Raw genomic sequence first — 26,164 nt, 5'->3', positions numbered from 1 at the left:
TTTGAAGTCAGATTGCTTGGGTTTGGATCCTGACTTGATGTGACCTTGGACTAATTTCTTTATAATTTCTTTCTCCCATTTATTCATCTGACAATTGGAAATAGGAATAGCACCACGGTAGGAATTATGAGTTAATGCATATATAACACTGAGAACAGTGCATGGGATATGGGAAGTACTCAATTATTTCTAGATGACACTAGAGAGTATAGTATATTTATATGAATAGAATGTTTTTATCTTCTATAATATTACTATATATATGATTAAACGTACTTAAAATGTTTTTGTCTCTCAACCCTACTTAAAAAGAAATCCTAGGAAGGCTGAGGTGAGAAGATCACTTGACTCCAGAAGTTCAGTGCTTTAGTGAGCCTCTGAATAGCCACTGCATTCCAGCCTGGGCAATGTAGTGAGACTGTCTCTAGGTTAAAAAACAAGTTCTTAAATTGTTGTACATCTTAAAAACCTGTGATAACAATGGTAGCAGCTCATCTTAAATAGTACTTAAGTGTTCAGCACTGTTCTAAGTGCTTTGTATGTGTTAACCACAATAAGTAAGATGTTTAAAAACAAACCAAATCTAGAACTGGCTTTTTCTTAATGTTTGTAATGCAACCTAGTGTAGCATTGACACCAACTTTATAGTTTCTCTTCATAGGAATGTCCCAAATGCCATGTCACAATTGAGAAGGATGGCGGTTGTAATCACATGGTCTGTCGTAACCAGAACTGTAAAGCAGAGTTTTGCTGGGTGTGTCTTGGCCCTTGGGAACCACATGGATCTGCCTGGTAGGTTGGGGAAATTAAGGGAAGAATGTGTTTATTTAAGTATGTGCCATGTATTATGAATAATATTTCTGCCTCATAATATCACCATCTAATTTGCAAGCTATGGCCTGCTGTGGTGGCTCATGCCTAATCCCAGCACTTTGGGAGGCCAAGGTGGGTGGTGGATCACCTGAGGTCAGGTGTTCGAGACCAGCCTGGCCAACATGGTAAAACCCCGTCTCTACTAAAAACATAAAAATTAGCTGGGCGTGGTGGCACATGCCTGTTATCACAGCTGAGGCAAGAGAATTGCTTGCATTCAGGAGGTGGAGTTTGCAGTGAGCTGAGATTGAGCCACTGCACTCCAGCCTGGGCAACATAGTGAGACCCTGTCTCAAAAAAAAGTAAAATAAATAAATGAGTTTTAAAAATAATTTGGAAGCTAAATAAATACATGCAGTGTGTGTGATTAATGTTATAAGCATATGCAAGATGTAGGGGGATTAGTTAGGTGTATTTTATAAAGTAAGTAACAGTTGAGATGAACTTTGAGGAGGACCAAGAGTTCATGAGCTAAAAAAATAGTAGGTAGCCGGGCGCGGTGGCTCAAGCCTGTAATCCCAGCACTTTGGGAGGCCGAGGCGGGTGGATCACGAGGTCGAGAGATCGAGACCATCCTGGTCGACATAGTGAAACCCCGTCTCTACTAAAAATACAAAAAACTAGCTGGGCATGGTGGCACGTGCCTGTAATCCCAGCTACTTAGGAGGCTGAGGCAGGAGAATTGCCTGAGCCCAGGAGGCGGAGGTTGCGGTGAGCCGAGATCGCGCCATTGCACTCCAGCCTGGGTAACAAGAGCGAAACTCCGTCTCAAAAAAAAAAAAAAAAAAAAAAGTAGTAGGTAAAACGTTTAGGGCAAAAGTTGCAACATGAGCAAAGATAGAATACTGTGAAAATACATGACTTTTTTTTTTTTGGAGAATAACTATTATCAGATGTGCCTCTCTAGGCAAAAGGTAGAAACTCAGATGCTGTTGGCAAAACCCAACATGCAGGTTGTTTTGCCCTGTATTTAAAATTTGGGAAATTGTCCAACATTTATATTTTTAGCTCTTCTTTGAAACTTAGAAACCAGTGTGTTTTCCTGTTTGGCAGCAGTCACCTGGAACTGAGTTGGAATTCTTTAAATGGAACTTTTATTTTCCTCTTTGATGTGTTTCCCCAGACTGAAGCCTAATATCATTTGCATATATCATACAGCATCATTGTTTTTCATTTAGTACCAATACGTACCTTTGTTCATACGTATTTCTTACTAGTTTGGGAAAATGCAAGTTAGACTGGGATGCTTTGAGTTTTGAGAAAAATGGGAGCTAACACATTTACTGATACAAGTGAGAATGGTTTTGAGTGTTATAATATGCAACTGGCCCACTTCACTAATTTGTGTTACCTGCCTGTCCTATATTGATTGGCATTTGAGTTTGTGGCCCCTGGTAAGTTGTGGGGAATAGGAGAGCAGACTAGGGCTTAACATAGTTTGGGTGTTAACACGCGATTTAAAATGGGACTGACATGGTTAGAGTTAAAACTTAGATGAGAAGGTTCTATATTATGTGCTTTACATGTATTATCTCATAATTTGAACTGGGTATAGAGGATAGAGATTGCAGGTTCAGGACAAGATGATGAGGTTCTAAACTTAAGACTGGCAAATTTTCCTTTTTAGTTTCATTGAAACTTTCATTATTTGTATTAACTAGAAGAATAGTAAGAGGGATTTCTTCTCTGAAATTAATTCTGAGCCTGGATTAGAGTGTTCCCAGATACTAATGTCACTCTATACTTTTGTAAGCCTATATATGTTTTTGTAATAACATCTCTAATCACAGCTCAGATTTTCAATGAGCTGTATTGAAATCTGAAAGGGGTACAATACAAATGATGGATACAGAAGAATGAAGAATAGCCTGGACCAGAGGCATCAAAAATGCTGCCTGTGTTTTGCGTTTACCCATGCTGACATTGCAAGTGAATCATGCTATACTTTCTTATTTATATCTGAAAATGCCTCAGAATTCTCAAAATAGCATTTCAAGTAACATTAACAGTAACCTGAGTTAGAAGTATAGATAAATCCTAAATATTTGCCTGTCTGGTCTTAAAATCCTTAATAATGTTGTCAGGATAAAGCCCAGAATGAGATGAGCCTTATAAGTATATTAAAAATATATCAGCCAGGCACAGTGGCTCATGCCAGTAATCCCAGCACTTTGGGAGACTAAGGTGGATGGATCACTTGAGCTCAGGAGTTCAAGATCAGCCTGGGCAACATGATGAAACCCCATCTCTATAAAAAAATATTCAAAAATTAGCCAAGTGTGGTGGCTTGCACCCGTAGTCCTGGCTACTTAGGAGGCTGAGGTGGGAGGTTGCATTGAGCCAAGATAGTGCCATTGCACTCCAGCTTTGGTGACAGAGCAAGAACCTGTCTCCCAAAAAAAAAAAAATCTCTCTCTCTCTCTCTCTCTCTCTCTCTCTCTCTCTCTCTCTCTATCTCTATCTCTCTGTCTGTCTGTCTGTCTGTCTCGGAGAGTTTTTAAGGATCTAATAGGGCGAAGTGTTAATAGTTGACAAGTAGAGGTCGGGGGAGCAATCTTTCAGCTGAGTTGTTGCCAGGAGAGGATTATAATCTACGCAGAGGGAAAATAAACTACTAAATCTCCAGACCTAGATGAATTTTCTGTGGGCTACTTTATAAACTTAAAAATGAGCTTAATGGACTATTGTTGATTATTTCTGAGTAATTTTGGAAAATAGAGAAATACCAAAGGCTAGAAACATAAAATGTAATTCCAAACCTCCAGAATGTGTGATTAATTCTACAAAGTGCATGTGAACCATGTAACTTAATTTTTTTCCTCATTTGAAACCCCAGAATCAAATGATACCACTAGGATAGTGGGTTCAGGGATTTTTTTCTAGATTTCATTAAGGTATTTCAGTGTGGGCTGAGAAGTTTGGGACCTCAGCAGTGAATATAGGGGGGGATATTTGGGATTGATTGAATGACCATTTCTTTTGTGGGTTTTTTGAGGGTTTTTTTGTTTGTTTTGGTGTGTATGTGTGTGTTTCTGTTTTTTTTGTTTTTGTTTTTGAGATGCAGTTTTGCTCTTGTTGCCCATGCTGGAGTGCAATGGTGCGATCTCAGCTCACCACAACCTCCCCCTCCCAGGTTAAAACAATTCTCCTGCCTCAGCCTCCCAAGTTGCTGGAATTACAGGAATGTACCACCACACCCGGCTAATTTTGTATTTTCCGTAGAGATGACGTTTCACCATGTTGGCCAGGCTGGTCTTGAACTCCTTGACCTCAGGGGATCTAACGCCTTGGCCTCCCGAAGTGCTGGGATTACAGGTGTGAGCTGCCATGCCTGGCCATTGTGGAATGCTTTAAAGGCTTGCTAAAAGGCTTTGTCATTTTTTTTTTCTTTAAATAAATATATATACTGCTTTCCTCATTTTGCTGATGACTTACTTGAACTAATATAAAAATCTTGGGCCTAGCACAGTGGCTCACACCCCTAATCCCAGCACTTTAGGAGGCCAAGGTAGGCAGATCACCCAGGAGTTTGAGACCAGCCTGACCAACATGAAGAAACCCCGTCTCTACTAATAAAGTACAAAATTAGCCACGCATGGTGGTCCATACCTGTAATCTCAACAGTTTGGGAGGCTGAGGCAGGAGACTTGCTTGAACCTGGGAGGCGGAGGTGGCAGTGAGCAAACATCAACCCATTGCACTCAAGCCTGGGCAGCAAGAGCAAAACTTTGTCTCAAAAAAAAAAAAAAAAAAAAAAAAAAAAAAAATCTTACACATTTGGAGGTAACATCAAAGAGAGATTGAATACATACTAACTCTTAAAATCCTGAAGAACTTGACAGGCTCAAATAATAGCTCTAATTAAACTCAGATCTCTTCCTTTAGATCTAAAAAGATCACTGTAAAAATTTCTGAAGACATGACAAAGCATATGAGCAGTTTTCTCACTGGTGAAGAGCATAAGCGTCCATTGGGAGAAAGGCAAAAGTTTTTAATTCCCAGCTCTGAAACTCTGTAGTTATGTGACCTTAATTGTGTTACCCATCCTCTCTGAATTTTATTATTCATCCTCTCAGTGAAGAAAATAACATATATTTCATAAAGTGTTTAAGGGATTAAATAATATGGTAGTAAAATTAAAGTCCTTAGCCAAGTGCATGGTATATAGTAAGCACTCAGGAAATAGCTGCTCCCATAATGTAGGCTCCCATCACTGAGGTATAGTCACCACTACAGGGGAAGTACAAGCTTAACTTATCTGTGCTCTCAGCTTACCTCTCTGGGTGCGTTTTCCCCTTCCCACTATTTTGTATGTTGTACAGTCTTAAATGACTGAAAAACTGTAATAGCAAAGCATATAGCACAGCATCTATTTATTACATGGTAGGTTGTCAACTGTTGGTTCTCTGTGATTTATAAAATAGCAGATAAAGTGAATAATCCTGGAAAATTAGAAATTTTGCCTAAATAACAGATGGCCTAAAATATAAGATCATCTCTTTCTCAAAAACTTGAGTTAGAAATTCAGACAACAGTCAATAAAAATTCTGGAAGGACAGTGTTTTCTAATAATTATAGATGAGCTGATTTGAAATGGACTGCCTCAAGAGGTTGGGAATTTCCTATCACTGGATGAAGAACTAATTTACTATTTTAGAGAGCATTCAAACACTAGATATGGGTTAGAACAATTCCTTTCTGCCTGCTATTTCTATCATTATAGCAGTAGAACCCTGGGTGTTTTAACATCTCAGTTTCTCTGTTATAAAAGACACTGTTGGTTTCAGGTAATCTGTAAATCCAGGTTAAAATTCTGTGATTTTTTTTTTTTTTTCCTTTTCATTGATTTTTATTCTTTATGGACTCCTCTTTATTTACTTGAAGGTACAACTGTAATCGCTATAATGAGGATGATGCAAAGGCAGCAAGAGATGCACAGGAGGTAAGTATGTATTACAGGATAATAGTTGACTAAGAATGTACATTATATATTCATTAGGGAATAATTCATTAGGGATTTTTTTTTTTTTTTTTTTTTTTTTTTGAGACAGAATCTTCTGTCACCGGAGTGCAGTGGCACAGTATTAGCTCACTGCAACCTTTGTCTCAGCCTCCTGAGTAGCTGGGATTACAGGTATGTGCCACCACACCTGGCTAATTTTTTTTTATTTTTACTAGAAACAGGGTATCACCATGTTGGTCAGGCTGGTCTCGGAACTCCTAACTTTATGATCTGCCCGCCTCGGCCTCCCATAGTGCTGGGATTACAGGCATGAGCTACCACGCTTGGCTCAGGGAATAATTAAGTAGAAGTTTTCAATTCTGAAAGATTGGTGAAAGACATTCCAATAAATATTGGATGTCTACTTACATTTAGAAAGGGAATCTTATTCAAAATAATAATTATCAAGAACATTCTTGGGGTTTTTTTTTTTTCCTTTTTTTTTTTGAGGTAGAATCTTGTGCGCCCGTCACATAGGCTGGAGTGCAGTGGCGCAATGTTGGCTCATTGCAGCCTCCACCTTTCAGTTTCAAGCAATTCTCCTTCCTCAGCCTCCCAGGTAGCTGGGATTATAGGCATGCAGCACCACACCTGAGTAATGTTTGTATTTTTACTAGAGACGGGGTTTTGCCATGTTGGTTGTGAACTCTTGACCTCAGGTGATCCACCCAGCCTCCCAAAGTGCTAGGATTACAGGTGTGAGCCACCATGCCCGGCCAAGAACATTCTTATTTATAGTAAGTTTATTTTCTTTTAATTAATATAGTCATGTAGCACATTTCAGCTTTTGGTAGTCTTGCCTTCAAGATCCCTCCTACCCCAAGAAGAACAGTAGCAAACAGCATTTGTTAAATGGCCCTGGTGCTATTTATAGGCAGTATCTTACTCATTTAAATTTTTTTAAACCTTATTGTTTAGCTGGGCATGGTGGCACATGCTTGTAATCCTAGATACTAGGGAGGCTGAGGTAGGAGAATCAATTGCTTGAACACAGGAGGTGGAGGTTGCGGTGAGCTGAGATCGCACCATTGTACTCCTGTCTCAAAAAAAGAGAGAGGGAAAAAAAACTTTATTGTCCATCAAGAAGCTCTAATAATTAATTATAGGTGAGCTGATTTGGAATGGAGAGACTCAGGAGTTGAGAAATTCCCTATTGCTACGTAGGGGATTGACCCACTGTTATAGAAGTGATCCAAACACATTTCTTTCAGCCTGGTAATTCTATCAGAATTGTAGAACCCTGGAATTTAACAGTTTTTAAATTCAAATTCACCCATTCTATATTGAAATCCCCCAGTTGTCCTGGAAATACTCTTCAAATGTTTTTCCTAGCCAGTATACAATCTAAAATATAGTTTGCATCTGTTTCTTATTGTTTTACTTGTTAACATATCTTCAAAATGTATTTCCAATAAAAATATCATAGAAATGAATATGTATGTAACCTAGTCTGTCATATTATTAGAAGTGAAAGTTTTGTCTTTCGCTTTTTAAAAAGAGTAGGAAATTGGGCCAGGCGTGGTGGCTCACACCTGTAATCTCAGCACTTTGGGAGGCCGAGGCGGGCAGATCACCTGAGGTCAGGAGTTAAAGACCAGCCTGGCCAACATGGTGAAACCCTGTCTCTACTAAAAATACAAAAATTAGCCAGGCCTGGTGTCATGTGCCTATAATCCCATCTACTTGGGAGGCTGAGCCAAGAAAATCACTTGAATCCAGGAGGTGGAGGTTGCAGTGAGCCAAGATTGCACCGCTGTACTCCAGAGTGAGATTCTGTCTATAAATAATAAATAGTAAAATGACTGGGAAATTATATTTTATAATTATAAATGATTTTTCACAGACCTTCACAATGTTTGGGTACTTTTAAAGGGGGAAAACATCCCAACAAATTCCAATATTGACTTAAATTATATTCATTATAGTATTATTTAAATATTTATAAACAAAAGTTATAAACTCTCAGGCTCTTGCACATCTCTACAACCAAATCAAGAGAACCACAAAATCAGTGAAACTCAAGTAAATGTTAATTTGGTAGATACTGTTATTTGGGGTTTTTTAAATGTATTATTACTGTACTAATAAATGTCATGAGATAACTTGTTCTCCCACCAATTTTTTTTCTTTCTTAAATGATATCCCTTAAGTCATATCCCACTAACTTTTTCTGTATATCTATATTTCCAACATTAATTTTTATGATGCATTATTTGACTTGCCCAGAATGTATTATGGATATATATTCTTACCCTTTTTTTCCCCATTAACCTGATGTAGTTATCTAGCCATATATGCTGTTTATCAACAGAGAAAATATGTATGAGTTATCCTTGGCCTCATCAGGTCTTCATTTGGATGCCGGTAGAATCCCTGTCTGGGATCTACAGGGAGGGTGGGTTATGTGGATAGCTTCTGAGCCAAAGTCTAATGTTTAGATTGTAGATACTAAAATAGATTATTTTTTTATTTCACATCTGTTGGACTAAACTAGAATCTTCTATACCTGTGAGAGTACAAGGAAAGATTTCCTATCACTCCGTTGACTGATTGATTGATTGATTCACTAAACTGATTGGGAGCCACGTTTCCTGAAAGGATCATACCATTGCATGGCTATCTAGCCTCCTCATCTTTCCCCACTACCAAGCTCTGGCCTAGCATTTACTGGGTGTTGTATCTGAAAAATTACTAGAAGTTTGACACATATTCGAAAGATTCTGTGTAGTACCTTGACTGCCTTGTAAAAGATGTACCTATGTTACAGAAAATTGTTAATTTGGTATATTGTACCACAGTGCTGACAGTGGTGGATATTCGAATCTTCTTGTCTTCTAGACTAAGCCTAGCAAATTTTTTCTGTGAAGAGTCAGATGATATATATTTTTAGCTTTGCATACTACATAATCTCTGTTGTGACTGCTCAACTCTGCCTCTGCTCTTGTAATGCTAAAGCAGCTGTAGAGTAAATGAATAGGTATGACTGTTCTGAGTAAATTTTATTTACTGGCTGGGTAATTCAAACATGTAATTCTAGTGCTTTGGGATGCCCAAGGATCACTTGAAGCCAGCCTGAGCAACATGAGACTCCACATATCTGCAAAAAAAAAAAAAAAAAAAAAAAAGTTTTAAAATTCGCCATGCATGGTGGTGTGTGCTTGTTGTAGCCTTAGCTACTTGGGAGCTGAGGTGGGAGAATTGCTTGAGTTCAGGAGTTCCAGGCTGCAGTGAGCCATGATCACGCCATCACGCTTCAGCCTGGAAGATGGAAACCCTTTCTCAGAACAAAAAAACAACAAAGAAAGCAAAACAGTTTCATTTACAAAGACAGGTGGCAGGCAGCTGGATTTGTCATGCAGGCCAGAGTTTGCCTGCCCCTGTTCTAAGCAGTCAAGTTCATAGACTTCTCCCTGCTCCCCAAACTGTTTTCAGGTCACCGATTGCATTTCTCATTCCAGATTCTGGCATTTGGTTAGAGAATTTGTCTTGGTCAGGCTCAGTGGCTCATGCCTGCAATCCTAGCACTTTGGGAGGCTGAAGCCAGGAGGATTGAGCGCAGCAGTTTGAGATCAGTCTGGGCAACTGAGACCCTATCTCTACAAAAAAATTTTAAACAATTAGCCAGGTATGGTGATACACGCCGGCTGAGGTGGGAGGATCACTTGGGCCTGGGAAGTCAAGACTTCAGTGAGCTGTGGTTGAGCCACTGCACTCTAGCCCAAGCAACAGAGCAAGACTTTGTCTCAAAGAAAAAAAAAAAAAAAAAAAGTCTTACTAGCAGTGATGATACGGGTTTTCTTTTTTCATGTTGAATTTTAGAGAGAAGCAGTTTCAGAATTCTTAGATTAAATCAAGTTCCATAGGATCATACATGTCAATATGGTAAGTGAAGGTTTCCATTTCATTTGGGGAATTTGACAGGCTTGAGAATATTAGTACTTTACGGGAAGATAAAATGCCAAGCAGATTTTCCACGTATTTTCAGATTGGCATAATTTTCCTGTTCATAAGCATTGGTTTGATACCTACCTCACTCTCTTTTAATAGCATGGCTGTGATTTTATTTTTTTTCCTTGAGATGACGGTCTTGTTCTGTTACTCAGACTGGAGTGTAATGGCATGATCATAGCTCACTGTAGCCTTGAACTCCTGGGCTCAAGTGGTCCTCCTGCCTCCTCCTCCCCAGTAGCTAGAACTAGAGGCAACTTGCGGTGTGCATCACCACACCCAAATTGTGTTGGTTTTTTGAAGAGTTTCAGTGTTATGTAATGCTGGATCATGTGGTTAGCTAATTACGTGGTTCAGAATTAGTTGGTCCAAGGGACCAACCATAGGACCAAGTAGTATCTGTTATTTGCAGGCTGTGAAACATGGGGGGAGAGAGAGAGGAGGTAAGGGTAAAAGAAAAGAAATAATGTATGTGTGTTGTTAAGAACCCCTTTGATAGTGGTTGCATATAGTAAGCATTTATTAATCATTTTCTACAAATCAGGTACTGGAAATACTTTACCTTTCCGAACGTCCATTCTCTCTAGAGCAGGCGTCCCCAAACTGCGGCTTCCTGAGGCCATTTATCCGACCCCCCATTGCACTTCAGGAAGGGGCACCTCTTTCATTGGTGGGCAGTGAGAGGAGCACAGTATGTGGCAGCCCTCCAATGGTCTGAGGGACAGTGAACTGGCCCCCTGTGTAAAAAGTTTGGGGACGCCTGCTCTAGAGATTTACAGTATAATGGTAGAGGCCTTATGTGAATAATTTGTACAATATAATAATATAAAACAAATCTAAACTAGATACATTGTTTCTTTGATAACAGTATACTTTATGTGTCTCTAAAGACGGACTCTTAACAGAACTTTGTTACTACAGTTGACCCTTGAACAGTGCAGGGGTTAGGGACACCAGCCCCCCATCCCCAACAATGGAAAATCCACGTACCGCTTTTGATTTTCCCAAAACTTAACCTGTTTTATAGCCTACTGTTGACCAGAAGCCTTACTGATAACATAAATGTCTATTACATATTTTATATGTTACATGTTTTATTATATTGTGTTCCTAACAACGAACTATGCTAGGAAAAAGGTTATTTTAAAAAATTGTTAAGAAAAGAAAATGTGTTTATTTTCTTTCTTTCTTTCTTTTTAAATGCAGCAGAGTCATGCTGTGTTGCCCAACCTGGAGTGCAATGGCATGGTTTTGGCTTACTGCAACTTCTACTTCCTGAGTTCAAGTGATTCTTCTGCCCCAGCCTCCTGAGTAGCTGGTACTACAGGTGTCTGCCACAACACCTGGCTAATTTTTGTATTTTTAGTAGAGACAGAGTTTCACCATGCTGGCCAGGCTGGTCTCGAACTCCTGATCTCAGGTGATCCGCCTGCCTTGGCTGCCCAAAGTGCTGGGATTACAGATGTGAGCCACTGTACCTGGCCAGCACCACTTTGGGACACAGGCGCCTGTAATCCCAGCCACTCAGGAGGCTGAGGCAGGGAATCACTTTAACCTGGGAGGTGGAGATTGCAGTTTGTGCTATTGCACTCCAGCCTGGACAACAGAGGAAGACTCCATTTAAAGAAAGAAGGAAAAGAAAAGTGGATCATCATAAAGGTCTTCATGTTGAGTAGGCTGAGAAGGGAAGTACAGGAGGGCTTGGTTTTGCTGTCTCAAGTGGCAGAGGTGGAGGAAGTGGAAGAGAATTCAGGAGATGCAGATACACTCATTGTAACTTTACAGAAATACATAATAATCTGTTTTGCCTTTTCATTTCTCTAAAAATGTTTCTATATAATAACAATCCTCCTTCTGTTTGCGTTAGTTTAATAGAAGGGTCCATTCATAAAGAAGTCCAAAGCAGTCTTAAGTAATCAGAGCCCCTCTGTCAAATTGTCAAATGTCAATGTATTTTCTGGCACTGCTTCTTCAGCATCTTCTTTCTCATGATCTGGCACTGGTTTGGAAGCAGCTCATCTCCATCAAGTGGTCTTTTAATTCCTCTAGTGTGTTGTCTGTTAACTAATCCTTCTCCTCCCACCTTTTTTTTTTTCCCATACCCACAATCTCTTTCATGATTTCTGTTGTTGGGCTCTGTTGTAGATTCTGTGAAGTCATGCACATCTGGACACAGTTTTCTCTACCAGGAGTTTATTGTTTCATCAGGCTTGATGATATCACAGTTTTTTCTATAACAATGATGACATCTTCAAGGTCCCCTCCTTCCGACTTTCATGTTCTCTTCTCTAGCATTGACAATCCTTTCCAGAGGACCATGTGCATCTTTACATTTGTTTACCTTTCTCTCAACTGTGAAAGGTACCATATACAGTCTGTAAGAGTTTGTGTACATAAGTTTTGATAAACCTTAACTTTTTATTAATAGATTTGTGTATATTTTATGGTAGTAAATGATAAGGTAGACCACATATGTTTTATGCATTCATGACAATGCTTTTTCTTAATTTTGGTTTGTCTGCAAGTGTTTTCAAATTGCTGTAAACCTCCAAAAAATATTTCAATATATTTATTGAAAAATATCCACATATAAGTGGACTCACACAGTTCAATCCTTTGTTATTCAAGAGTCAACTGTATATGTTTTAAAGCAATACTCTGTTGGTATCATCTGTCTATTGTTCAAATATCCCTAATTATCTTAAATTTTCTTTTATAGTTGGTTCAGATTGGGATCCACATAGGTCCACACATTGGATTTAATTGATATCTGTTGAGTCTCCTCTACCTATTGGTCCTTCTCTTACCTGCCTCCTTGCTTTTTTTTTCTTTGTTGAGGAAACTAGATCCTGCTGTCCTGTAGAGTTTCCCACATTATGGATTTTGTTCATTGCAACTGCATGGTGTCATGTAATAGGTTCTTCTATCCCTGCATTTTCTGAAACTGGTGATTAATTCAAGAAACTTGATCAAATTCAGACTCAGTGGTTGGAGGGAACCCAGAATACTTAATTGATTATACTTTATATTGTATTATATCAGCAGTTACGTGGCATGTAGTTGCCTCTATAGTTTTCTACTTAATATCTCTGCTTTTTGCTTGTTTTACATCTTGTTGCATGCTGTTGAACAGTGCCACCCAATAGAACATTTTTGTAGTGATATAAATGTTCCTTATCACCAGTCTCTAATTTGGTAACTTCTAACCACATGTGACTATTGAGCAATGAGGAACTGAATTTTTAGTTTCTTAAATTTAATTTTAAGTAGTCAACGTGTGGCTTGTGGCTACTGTGTTGGAAAGTACAATTAATAGAAGAGTTTTCAAAAGTATTAAATAGCAAAAGTAACCATAGATGTCGATTTCTGATTTTAGCCTAAATCACAATACTGTCAGTAGATCAGCTTTTAAAATTATTAATATTTTTAATGGACAAATCGTAATTATACACATTTATGGAGTACAGTGGAATGTTTTGAAATATGTAAACAGTGGAATGATTAAATGTAACTGATTATCATATTGCCTTGCCTTAACATTTTTATGGTGAGACATTTGAAATGATACTTATTTTGAAATATATATTATTATTGACTATATTCACGCTGCTGTGCAATAAATCTCAAAACTTATTTCTTCAGTCTATCTGAAACTTGTAGCCTTTGGTCACCAACTCCCCATTCCTACCCTTTTATTCCCCTAAGCCTTTGGTAACCATCATTATACTCTGTATGTCTATCAGTTCAACTTTTATAGTTTTTACATATAAGCAAGATCATGTAATATTTATTTTCTGTGCCTGGCTTATTTCATTTAGTGTAATGTCTTCGAAGTTCGTCTGTGTTGTTAAAAATAGTAGTCTCCTTTTTTGAGGCTGAATGATGTTTAAGTATGTGTGTGTGTACCTATACGACGTTTTCTCTCTGTTCATCCATTGATGGACACTTAGTTGGATTCCATTTCTTGGCTCTTGTGAATAATGCTGCAGTGAACATGAGAGTAGAGAGATCCCTTTGACATACTGATTTCAGTTCCTTTTCATAGTATACCCAGTAGTGGGATTGCTGGATTCTGTGGTAGTTTTGTTTTTAGTTTTTTGAGGAACTTCCCCATACCATTTTCCATAATGGCTATACTAATTTAAATTCCCGTCAACAATGTATCAAGAGTTTCCCTCTTTCTTCATCTTTGCCAAGACTTACCTTTCATCTTTTTCATAAAAACCATTCTAACAGGTGTGAAGTGATACCAAATTGTGGTTTTAATTGATACCAGTTTTTGTGTACAGTTTATATGTTATAATTATATCACCCAATTTTTCTTAATGGGACAGCGATCTAGGGCAGCCCTGCAGAGGTACCTGTTCTACTGTAATCGCTATATGAACCACATGCAGAGTCTGCGTTTTGAGCACAAACTATATGCTCAGGTGAAACAGAAAATGGAGGAGATGCAACAGCACAACATGTCCTGGATTGAGGTGCAGTTCCTGAAGAAAGCAGTTGATGTCCTCTGCCAGTGTCGTGCCACACTCATGTACACTTATGTCTTCGCTTTCTACCTCAAAAAGAATAACCAGTCCATTATCTTTGAGGTAAGAGTAGTTCCTGGGTGAGGAAAAAGCCCACTTTGTATCATAGGACTACCTGGTCTTTCATACATAAGATAGAGAGTTTTCAGTGTTCTTGTTTGTTCAGAAAATGTAGGTAAAATGAATGTATTTATTACAAAGACACAAGAAATTTCTATTTCTAGTCCTAAATTATATTCAGATCGATGTGGTTTAGCCAGCTAGTGATTATGTATGCAGGTTCTGGAGTCAGCCCTAGATTTTAATATTCACTTTATTATATTTTAGTTTTGCTGATTTGGAGCAAATTACCTAACCTCTCATTTCTCCATTTTAAAGTGAGAATAGTACCTTTCTAGGTTGTTATTGGGTTTAAGTGAGACAATTTGTGTTAATTGCTATACAGCACCTGGAACATTGTAAGTTCTTGGTAAAAGCCTTTATTCAGGCAAAACTGACCCTGCAATATTAGACGTTAATGTGGTGGTTATCTTTGGTGGAGAAGTAATGACTAAAAAGCTAGCTTTTAGCAGTAAAGGTTTTCTCAAGTAAAGATGCTCATTTAAAATTGATGTATAAAACATTGATATCTATATATGACTAGACAGTAAGACTGACTAGCAGATGGGACTTTAGTTGGCTAACATGTACAAAACCAGCCATAGTAGTAAAGGATGATACAATCTGAATCTTCCATACAGTGTTTTCTTATAAGAAATAAGTATAGCCAGATGTAAGCAATAATAGGTTTCTATTTTTTCTTAAGTTTCCCTTTGAGTTTTCAGCAAAGAGCAGCTCTTAGAACTAGAAGAGTCCAAAAGACATTTTAAATCTTTTCAAATGGTCTTCAGTATTCTTACAAAAGTAATGGGCGAAATCTTTAGTTCTTTTAACATTAAAAAAAAAAAATGTTCTGGAAAAGAACAAATTATTAGAGAGGAAAGCTATAGAGCATTACAGGTGCAGTTACCACCTATGAAAATTATGGATTCAGTGTTGAGAGCAGTCTGTAGTCAACGAAACAGAGAAAATGGTTTCTTTTTTAGCTTTATTTTGAAGCCAAAATTTACTGTATATTCTTCCTTTTACAGAATAACCAAGCAGATCTAGAGAATGCCACAGAGGTGCTCTCGGGCTACCTTGAACGAGACATTTCCCAAGATTCTCTGCAGGATATAAAACAGAAAGTACAAGACAAGTACAGGTAATTTTCTTTTTAAGCTGTTGAGTAAAACTCCCTACTAGTGATCTAGTATGTATGCCTTAGTGGTGAAGTTCAGTGATAGTGAAACTGGGTTTAGCATATCCAGCAACTGAGCTGCTGCCATGTTTCTCACAGATTGCTTCTGTCTGTTGGGCACTGAATTGCAGGTAGTGGTACTGGTGAAGCACAGAGGAGCAATTTGCCCATTTATTTTACTGGTTAATTATGCTTCTGTTCAATTATTTAGTTGCTACCTTGGCAAGGAAGAAATAACCCAAAAAAGGCAAGCGGTCTTCAGGATGAGAGTGAGAGTCGGATGTTGGTCTTAGCTTGCGAATCCTATGTATGGGTCATGGCTATGCACAAATGAGCTATGGAAACTTACTTTTTAGAGTTTTTATTAGATTAAAAAAATATATGTATCTAAGGAGATGTTTACTTTGTTCTAGGAGTAGGTGATTTTTCAAGATGTGCAAAGTGTTTGATTTCTCAACATGAAGCTCTTTTCCAGAAAGTGGCAAATGCTAGTATCTTTTGAAAGTAGTAGGAAACTTGGGGACTTGGGAAGACTCGGACATTTAGTCCTAACCAGTATTTTCCCTTCCCTTAGCCAATTTTAGCTTCTATAATGTGTTTATAGTACTTTTACAGTTAATAAAGATATTAAGGGTGTGAATAAATAACCCATGAAATTATTTCTGAATCTGTTTATCTGCAGAACCATGGGATTGAATTATGATTTCTAAGGTCCATCAGAACTTGTAATACCTTACTGCTTTAAAATTAATTTCCATGGAATTCTGGCTTTCAGAAAATACATTTTAATGTTAGAAGCAGCTTGATGTCTCTGTACATCTAGACCTGAACATGTGCCTATTAAAATTAAAAATAGGTGCTTAGTTCCAAGTCTGGATAAATGATAGGGATGCCTTAAAAAATAAGCAAATGCCTCTTTTTTTATTATTAGAGGCTGACAACAAGTTTTTTTTTTTTCTCTTTGATTGCAGATACTGTGAGAGTCGACGAAGGGTTTTGTTACAGCATGTGCATGAAGGCTATGAAAAAGATCTGTGGGAGTACATTGAGGACTGAGAATGGCCCTGCATAAAATGAACTCTGAAAACTTTACCATCTAGAGTGCTCATGCAATTAAAACAAAACAAACACAAACAAGGAGGCACTAAGCCTATTCTGACACCACTGGTCTGTAGTACCAGAATTGTTTTGTTAAAGGAAAGTTTAAGTAAATTATATTGTAATAAAAAAGGTAGATAAACCATTGTACAACAGTATTCTAGGCCGCCAACAAAAGTGTGACAGACACACTAAAAGCCCTCCAACTTTAACTTGTAACGTAGCTTCATTCTCAAAGCTGACTCCTTTTTTCTTTTTCTTTTCCTTGAGTGTAGTACAGTTAAAATTTCAAACAGCTCCTTGACACTGCTTTTCATGTTCAGACCAGCCATTTTGTTGTACTTTGGTAAAGGACCTCTTCCCCTTCCTCCCTACACATACACAGACACCCACACACAAACTGACTCTCTTTCTCTCATACCCCAAGTTCATGAGTGAATGATGCTTAGTTCCTTGTAAAGAAAATCTTGGGATGGGGAAGGGGTAGGCAGCAAGAGGATTCGACAAACAAAAAACATAAAAACTTTGTATATGACTTTTAAAACAAGAGGACAACACAGTATTTTTCAAAATTGTATATAGTGCATATGCATGGACAAAGCAAGCGTGGCACGTGTTTGCATAATGTTTAATTACAAAAAAATATTTATTCTTTAAAAATCTTCAAGATTATGTCTATTTGCTGTGCATTTTCTTTCAGTTTGCTTATCTTTCCAGGGTTGGGGTTGGGATAAAAGGTGTGTTGGTTTAGCACCTCTGGAAGACCTGTCTAGAGGTCTTTCACTTTCCTGAGGTTACTTTGCCCTTTCTGGTTTTGGTATGTCTGTTGCTGGCCATGGGCCTCATGCCTTGAATTCCTGCTCTTGATCGGGGACAAGGGAGGTCAAGCTCTGACTAAATGCCATGACCTGATTAAGGGCTACAGCAGGGAGTTTTGTTGCTATAGTTCATAAATTAACCTGTTCCCAACCTAATCCCCCCTCATGGCATCATGCCTCTACCCAAACTTTTGTGTGCCCATGTTTTGCACACAGCTCTAGACTTCCTGAGTTCCCTGTCACAACCAATGGAAGCATTTTAAAATTTCTTTTCCTTTTTGGTTTTCCCTTAATTGCTGCTTTGAGCCTTTTCAGATTTTAGTTGTGGCTCATCTGTCACCCCTTCTCTACATTAGGGTGTCAAAGAGAATGTTTTGCTTTAAATATAAATAGCCATTCATTTAGTCTCAGATTGTGAATTAAAATGGCGGATACTGAAATTGCTTGTGTGTATTGCTATGGGTTCGGTTTGAAGGCAAACACCTCTAGAACATGATATTCCCATCTAGTACATTTAAATAGAAATCACTGAGTTTGCTGCTTTTTTATTGTCAGCAGATAGGAGAATTAATAATGCATTTTAGCTGTGATGTCCATTTTTAAGAAATTTCTACTAAGCTATGTTAAAAGTAAAGGATGGTGGTGGTTTTATTAACTATATACCTGTTTAGGCCATTCTGGCTGTGGTATTTTTCAATAGGTCAGCATCCGTAAATCTGTCAGTTTTATACGGGAGTGCAGAGTGAACTAGGCAACTAGATTAAGAGGTCTAAATATGAAATAATCATTTGAGGCTGAGGACCTCTTTGTCTTCCTTTAAATGTCTTGTGCCTAGGGAGTGTTTACCATTTGTGAGGGCAGCTTTGTCTGCTCTTACATTGTACATCCTATTACTCCATTGGGAAGTAGGTTCACTTTCCTCTGGCCTTTTGCCTAAGTTAGGCTTTGCTGAATCAAACCCTACTTTTCCTTTTAGAAAAGGTTGTTACAGGAGATGTACTTGCAACTGTTCTTTTCCCATCAGAAATCAGTGAATGTTTGCTGAGTATATTATGCTGCTTCCTTAAACCACTTGTTGCTTTAGGATCAACTTTACCTGTACCTTTTCTCCTTCCCTCCCTTGCCACCTCAGGTGCAAATCTAAACTCAGTGTCTGCTTCTTCCATATTCTCATCTCCCTCCCCTCTTCCCCCATTATCCATATGACATGATTTTACTTCAAATGACAGCATTGATCTTACTTAAAAAGACACATTAAAACCATGGAGATTTTTTAAAAGAAAGCCTAAGTTTCTTTCCCTGGTAACTTTGAAAAGCAGAGTTGCTATATAGATAAATGTGGCTCCCTTAAAACGCTTTGTGTATGTGTGGTGTTTAAAAAAAAAAATCTTACCAGATAACTTTGCAGTATCTAGGTTTGAGTGTCATAAATCCTCTGCGTGTTCCTATTGCAACAAATATCCAAAAATTGTGTGTGCACGTCATAATACCAGTCTTCACCTGTGAAGGAGCAGTGCTTTTTAGAGATGCTTTCTAGTTTCAGTGTTGGCATACGAACTGAGGATATTGCAGTTATGGGTGCATTCTCTAAATTTATATGGATCAAGATGAACTGGCCCTTTCTACTTCCAGGCTTTTAACAGATACCATCATATTTGACAGAATTCCCAGAGTGAATTGCTTATGTTGTTAGTAACTTCATTACCCCCAGCTGGGATAAGTAAGCCGCATTATGACAACTTACTGTTTAACCTACATAAGTCTTTTTATTAGAGGGTTCTATTCACAGTAAGCACCAAGGTCTTCATGTCTTGAGGTCAGTTTCATTGTCTTTTGAAAAGTGCATGCTTCATTTGAACAATTCATTCAGCAGCAGATGGACTTTCAGTGACTTAAGGTTTTGATCCAAAGCTCAGGATACAAACCACAGTGGTAAAATTGAGTAGCATATAATATCATCAGACTCTAAATTATCTGTAATTTGCCGCAACCCAGATTGTATGTGTTTTATGTGTGTTTAAATAAATATATTAAATACACGTGTATACATACACACATACGCAACAGATCCAAGACTGGCTGACTTCGTTTGAAATGGTTGAATCTGCAGTGTAATAATGTGGTTCAACCATGATTAGGAACTGAAATTTAATACAAGAGAGAAAAGGAGTTAATGTAACAAATTCTTTTAGCTACAAATCCCGGTAATAGAGCACTTGGGGGATGGGATGGGGTGGGTTGGTGAGACAATCAGATTGGTAAATTGATTAAATGCTCCTAACCCTGTAATTTTGTGCATAGAGCACCCTGTGCTGTGGAAATAACTGTTCTTAGATTTCATTGTAACTGGACTGTTCAGGTTGCCCAGAGGGAAAGAACATTCCTAAGTCTAATAAAATAAACGTTTATTTTGTTATTCCATTAGTTACTTATGTTTATTTTTGTAGTTAAAAAATGACTAAAGGTGGCAGTAGCCACCTGTGTTATGTGCCTTATTCACTGTTCCCACTTAATATAAAATGTCAAAATTTGGTTCAGTTTCTTTGCAGGGAACTGTGAATGAGCCTATTCCCCCAACATTTAACTTGGTTAATGAAGCTTTCAGAGCATTTTCTGGAAGTTTTCCATTTCTGCATCTCTAAAGTTGAATTTAAATTGTTTGTGTTGTAACATGATACAAAAATGCTCAATAGCTCTTTGAATGCCACTTTTTTAAAGAAAGTACTTTAAAAGTTATTCTTAACTAACCTCAAGATTCCTTCACATTACTTTCATTTTAGCTCTTTTAAAGCGGATACTTTACATAGGGATGAAGGGAGAGTTTTCTTAAAGAAGGTCCCAAAGTTGGACATAGTTTGTCATTGATATTCTGGCCAAGTCCAGGTTTTAGGACAACTTAATTTACTCTTATTTGGATCTTTAATTATGAGAGTTTATCACTTTCCTCTTCAAAGCACTTCAACTTACTGTCTAAAACAAGTGGAAAAGGAAATTGCCCTTTTTCATAAAGCAAGTTGATAAGGTTCACTGAGGTAAAATAACTCACTCAAATTTTCAGTGTCTTATACCTGAAACTTAACATCATACTACCTCTTTGTATCATATTTTCTTATTCTGGTTTCAGAATGATCTAGTATTCTGTACCAGCGAAGGTAGTTCTTAACTATATTGTACTTTTAAACCACATTAAAGACTATATAAATACCTATCAGTGCTACTGTTAGAGGTTGCTCTATACTATCTCTGATCTTTTATTTCTTGTTGGCAGTTTGCAACTAATGTGGCCCTGTGTTTTGCCTAATTGTTAGAAACCACCCATCGATAGAAGAGTAGCCCTTCTCATCTTGCAGATTAAGGTAGGCAGTCCTCATGTGAAGACTTCACGTGGTAGTTGAGAATAAATGGTTTAGTATGATTTGCTAAATAGTGCCCAAGTAATTTGCAGTTGTTGGTTTATTCAAATAAATTTCCAATGTAAAGAATTTTGGATAATGTGCTGGAAATTGTTACAGGATTTGTTTTGTAACTGATAACTGAAAATGCACAGAACATCCCATATCCACTGAATCTCAGCATTTATCCTTGTGACCTTTTGAGGCTTTAAAAAGATAATAAGCAGTGAGCTTTATGAGAAAATTTTGGTTTCTTCAAAAACAGGAAAATGTGTGGACCCCTCAGATTTTTCATATGTCTTTGGGGATAAAGTTGGTTTTGTCTGGATTATTAAGGATTTTGCTTCTGTAGTTACTGAAGATGAAATAGCCATCTCAGAAATACTCAATTGGATATCAATCAAATAGTGCCTACCAGCGGAGTAAACATTAAGACAACTTTTGGATTTTTATTTTTTGCTTTTTTGTGGAGTTGGGTCCAATTTTTAAGGCAACTATTGTTGACCTCTAGGCAGTAGCATTTAAGATGGGAAAAATAATAAGAGATTCATGTGAAAAGCAGTTTTCAGGCTATCATTTATTTAGGGCCACAGATAAGCTTATTTAGGACCATTTTCAGGGTAGGAGCCTGTTAGAGTTTGTAAATCAGTCACACATTGATATGTAGCAGTCCTATCAATGCCACAACAACCTTACTACCATAGTAATTCAGGGATCTCAAGTAATCCAGGAGTCTCGAACTGAAATGTCAACAAGAGCCAAGTAAATATTTTAGAAATAGATTACCCTGGACTAGTCGGGCTCTGAGAGGAGCCTGTGAAATCCAGACTTAATGTGAATTCTCTCAATTAAATGTGGGCCAAAGAAAAACCGGCCATGGGCAGTTTTTTTTCCCAGCTTCTATTAGTCTTGGGTTGCAACTTATTGCCACTGTCCATCTGACATTACCTAGACCAGTGATTCTTAAACTTGTCTATGAATTGGAATCACTGAGAAGCTTTAAAAAATACTAGTGCCTGCATCTCACCTTATGGAGGTTATGATTTAATTGCTTTGGGTAGGACATCTGTTTTTTAAAGCCCTTTCCCCATTCTCATCCCTAATTCCAGTGATTCTCATGTGCAGATTAGGTTACAATCCTTGATCAAGAGAATGGAAACCAAAAACTCCAGATCATAAGGGACAAAATGATTCAAGGGAAATTGATGAGCTCAGAGTAGGGCCTCACTGGAGGCCCTAGTTGAATGGGTTTTGTGAAATGGTGCCTCCCAAAGGTCTGGTGTGCAGTGCCCAATTTGATTTTTTTGTCAGTTTTCTGGTAAGTGGCCCACCTTGGAGAAAATCACAAAACTAAAAGCCTTACCAAGAAGTAGAACTGACAAGCAGCCATGTTGACTGGCAGTACCTTCTCTTACCAAGGGGGAGAAATCTAGGGAAAGTAAAATAATACAGAGTCTGAGCAAAGTTGAGTGGTTATAAGCAAAACTGTCGTTAAGCTGTTTGCATCAAGTCTTCACAATTCCACTTAGAGTTACTCTGTTTAGAGCACTTCGAGTTCACAAGTTTCTCACTTCTTTCATTCTTTTGATAATCTTGTATTTTTATTCCAAGTGTATAGAATTAAGAATATTGATATTTCTCAGCCATAGTTTTCCCTTTTGTAAAATGGTAATACTAATAGGAACTATAATTTGTTTAGTACTTTTTGCCAGATGCCTTACTTTTGTCTGTATCTTCCAAGCATTGTTACCCTATTTTTATGAGGAAAGACACTCATACACTACTAACTTACTCCGGAGTTACACATTTAATATAACAGGGCCATGCTTGTCTGATTCCGTATGTTCATTCTATTATGCTGTTGTCTGTTACATAGGAATGTTGTGAGGATCAAAGAACATGTGAAAACAAAACCTAGTCCCAATAATAAGCACACCAGTGCTGACTTGGGCAAAAGACAAGGATACAGAGCTGTCTCAGAGACTCCAAAAGGCAGGATGAGATTGGACTGGGAACTAGAAAACCATTTTGGATCCCTAAAGTGGGATTGTCTGCCATCTGTACATCATTCTCTTAACTGCTCTTACAGCTGTTACTGCTGCTTTTCCTGTCAATCACCCCATAGCTCCAGGTAGTACGTGTTAACTGTTCCAGACACATGACAACCGATCAGATCCATGAGGCAGGATCATCAATACAAATGTGGATGATGAGAGCTTACTCTATGGGAATGGGAGGGAGGTCTTGGAGATCATAGTTAACTGGGTTCATATTATGGAAATTGTCTTTGACTTAAATGCCCTGAAATTTTGATTTTTTAGATATATGTAATGGTATATGATAGATAATTGTGACTATTGAGTATTTACCAAATGTTCTGTGTCCATCTCGTTTTTTTTTAAGAGACAGTCTGCCGGGCGCGGTGGCTCAAGCCTGTAATCCCAGCACTTTGGGAGGCCGAGGCGGGTGGATCACGAGGTCGAGAGATCGAGACCATCCTGGTCAACATGGTGAAACCCCGTCTCTACTAAAAGTGCAAAAAATTAGCTGGGCATGGCGGCATGTGCCTGTAATCCCAGCTACTCAGGAGGCTGAGGCAGGAGAATTGCCTGAGCCCAGGAGGCGGAAGTTGCGGTGAGCCGAGATCACGCCATTGCACTCCAGCCTGGGTAACAAGGGCGAAACTCTGTCTCAAAAAAAAAAAAAAAAAGAAAGACAGTCTTGCTACGTTGCCAAGCTGGACTTGAACTCCTGGGCTCGAGCAACCCTTCTCCTCAGCCTCCTTGAGTAGCTGGGATCATAGGCGTGTGTCTCTGCTCCTAGCTCTTCCATCTCAATCTTATGATGTATTTACTATTTTCACTTTATAAATAAGAAAATAGAAGCTCAAGATGGATAGTTTCCCGGGGGTCATCCTGTTAGTGTCAGAATGAAGTTACAAACCTAGGTTTTATTCGTTATCATCCACAGTGCCAGGCACTGGAGGTACAGCAGTGAACACAAGGTCTGTTGGTTTGTCTGAAGTTCTTAACCTTGATTCTACAGACTCAGTGGATTGCCCAGGGCCACTCAACCAGTTAAGAACAGAGGCTATTTGACCAGTATATCATTTTCACCAAACTGTATCTGCTTCTCAGTCTTACCAAAAGCACCTGCTAAAATTATATATAGGCTGATTAGGGGACTTGAACCTAAGATTGCCCTGGAAACTCAATTCTTATCTTGACTCATCTCTTCAAAACAGATGCCTCTTTTGTTGGCAACCTCAGATCCACTGTTAAGAAGTACCTGAAGTATGCCTTTTTTCTCACATTTGAGAGCCACCCTAGCATTTTAATGAGTTAAGGAAGGCAGCCCTGCATTTCCAAAGTCCAATCTTACTTATTTTGATCTGATGACGTTGGCTTTTCTTAAAAATTACTATTTTTTTTTAGAGGTGGGGTCTATGTTGCCAAAGCTGGAGTATAATGGCTATTCACAGACAAAATTAGGGTGCGCTACTCCCATGAACTCCAGGACTGAAGCCATCCTCCTACCTCAGCCTCTTGAGACCTGAGACTGTAGGTGCATGCCACATGCCCAGCTGATATCGGCTTCATATACATATTTCCTCAGTAACAGTTTATTTCTTATTTGGCATCTATAAAACCCTCTTTATTGATTACACATGTTTAAAGGTTTCGTATTTACTCCAAGTCACCTGCCCTTAGCCATGAAGTATTCACGTTTCTTTCAGAGTGAGAATTTGGCGGGTGATTATAGAAATAAAACCAGGCCAGACATGGTGACTCACACCTCTAATCCCAGCACTTTGGGAGGCCGAGGAGGGCAGATTACAGGGTCAGGAGTTCGTGACCAGCCTGGCCAACATAATAAAACCTCATCTGTACTAAAAATACAAAAATTAGTTGGGCATGGTGGCGCATGCCTGTAGTCCTAGCTACTTAGGGGGCTGAGGCAGGAGAATCACTTGAATCCAGGAAGTAGAGGTTACAGTGAGCCAAGATCGCACCATTGCACTCTAGCCTGGGCGATAGAGTGAGACTGTGTCTCAAAAAGAAATACAAAACCAGCTCTTTATAGGAGACAGTTTATCCCCCAGTAAGCTGCTTAGGCTACAAACATGTTTCTATAAATTTCCGATTTCCTTCTGATAGCTTAAATTTGTTTCTGTGTAACAGCAGAGTAGTGCCCTATAAGCCAGTTCAGTGCACATTAAATGGCTGTTCTTAGGATTATGAATCTGAGGTTTGTGCAGTGAGGCTCTAGCTCTCTGGAGTCAATTGGTGAGATTCCTGAACACTGAGTAAACACACACACAGCAGGATTTTGTCCTAAGTTTTCTTAGGGATCCTATCCAGAAACACCATTACTTGAATTTCCCAGTTTCGTCTTACAAGGAGACTCCCTTGCCATGTGTACTCCCACCTCTGTATGTCACATTATTTTCTCAGAGGAAGTACAGCATAAAATAACCAGCATTTGTAGAGCACATCTTGTGGGCCTTCTTGGGCAAATAGACATTCTAATGGAATGCTCTAAAATTGTTAAGTTCTTGCACTCGCTCTCAAGTCATTTATAATCTAATTGCTGGTCTTCCTGGTATGAACAAAGTTGTTTGCTTGTTAATAAATTCCTACCACATAACCAGACTTGTGGTTTATTTCTATCTAACTAGGGAAAACATTAAAGAGTTTTCTAATAGGGAAGAATGATCTGAGTGTCTACTTGCTTTGGAAAAGAAGTCTGCTGTGGTTAGGAAATGATTTTGTATCAAAAAATCCTAGTACTAATTTGGAGTGTTGTAAAGGTCAGGGCAGCAAATGATAGAGAATGGGATTAATGAAAGGTAATAGTGTTCTGCATGGCTCTGAATAATTAATTTTTACTCCATCATTTTGACTAGCTTGCAATAAAGGAGGTTAAGTATTGTACTTTTAAGGAAGTTCATGTACAAGTCAGTGCCTTACAGTGGTCAAATGGCTGCTCACTAACCAATGGAAATAAATGACTGTTGTTTCCACAAAATTGCTTCACAGATTCTAAATGCTATCTCTGGGACACTGGATTGTGTGCCCTTTAAGATAAATTCCATAACCTGGCCCTGAACAGATTGGAGCCCAAAAATCTCACTGAAGCAAACAGATAATAGGCCAATAAAGAGTTGGAGACAAGGTCGGGCGCGGTGGCTCACGCCTGTAATCCCAGCACTTTGGGAGGCC

At 38.4% G+C, this 26,164-nt stretch overlaps 1 protein-coding gene across 1 annotated transcript in view; it reads left to right on the top strand.

The window, feature by feature from the left end:
• The window catches only part of ARIH1 (ariadne RBR E3 ubiquitin protein ligase 1), a 129,821-nt gene extending 104,227 nt beyond the window's left edge, over window positions 1-25,594 (top strand). The window contains exons 10-14 of the mRNA XM_039468840.2: window positions 662-792; window positions 5,758-5,815; window positions 14,158-14,418; window positions 15,486-15,598; window positions 16,606-25,594. Of these exons, the coding sequence (XP_039324774.1) occupies window positions 662-792; window positions 5,758-5,815; window positions 14,158-14,418; window positions 15,486-15,598; window positions 16,606-16,690 (648 nt within the window). The 3' untranslated portion in view covers window positions 16,691-25,594. The remainder of the gene's footprint in view (window positions 1-661; window positions 793-5,757; window positions 5,816-14,157; window positions 14,419-15,485; window positions 15,599-16,605) is intronic.
• The last annotated feature ends 570 nt before the right edge of the window (window positions 25,595-26,164 follow it).

The sequence above is a fragment of the Saimiri boliviensis genome, chromosome 2, assembly GCF_048565385.1.
Source record: "Saimiri boliviensis isolate mSaiBol1 chromosome 2, mSaiBol1.pri, whole genome shotgun sequence".
Lineage (NCBI taxonomy): Eukaryota > Metazoa > Chordata > Mammalia > Primates > Cebidae > Saimiri > Saimiri boliviensis.
Note: the sequence above shows the minus strand (reverse complement) of the source record. Positions and strands in the feature narration are given on the sequence as shown.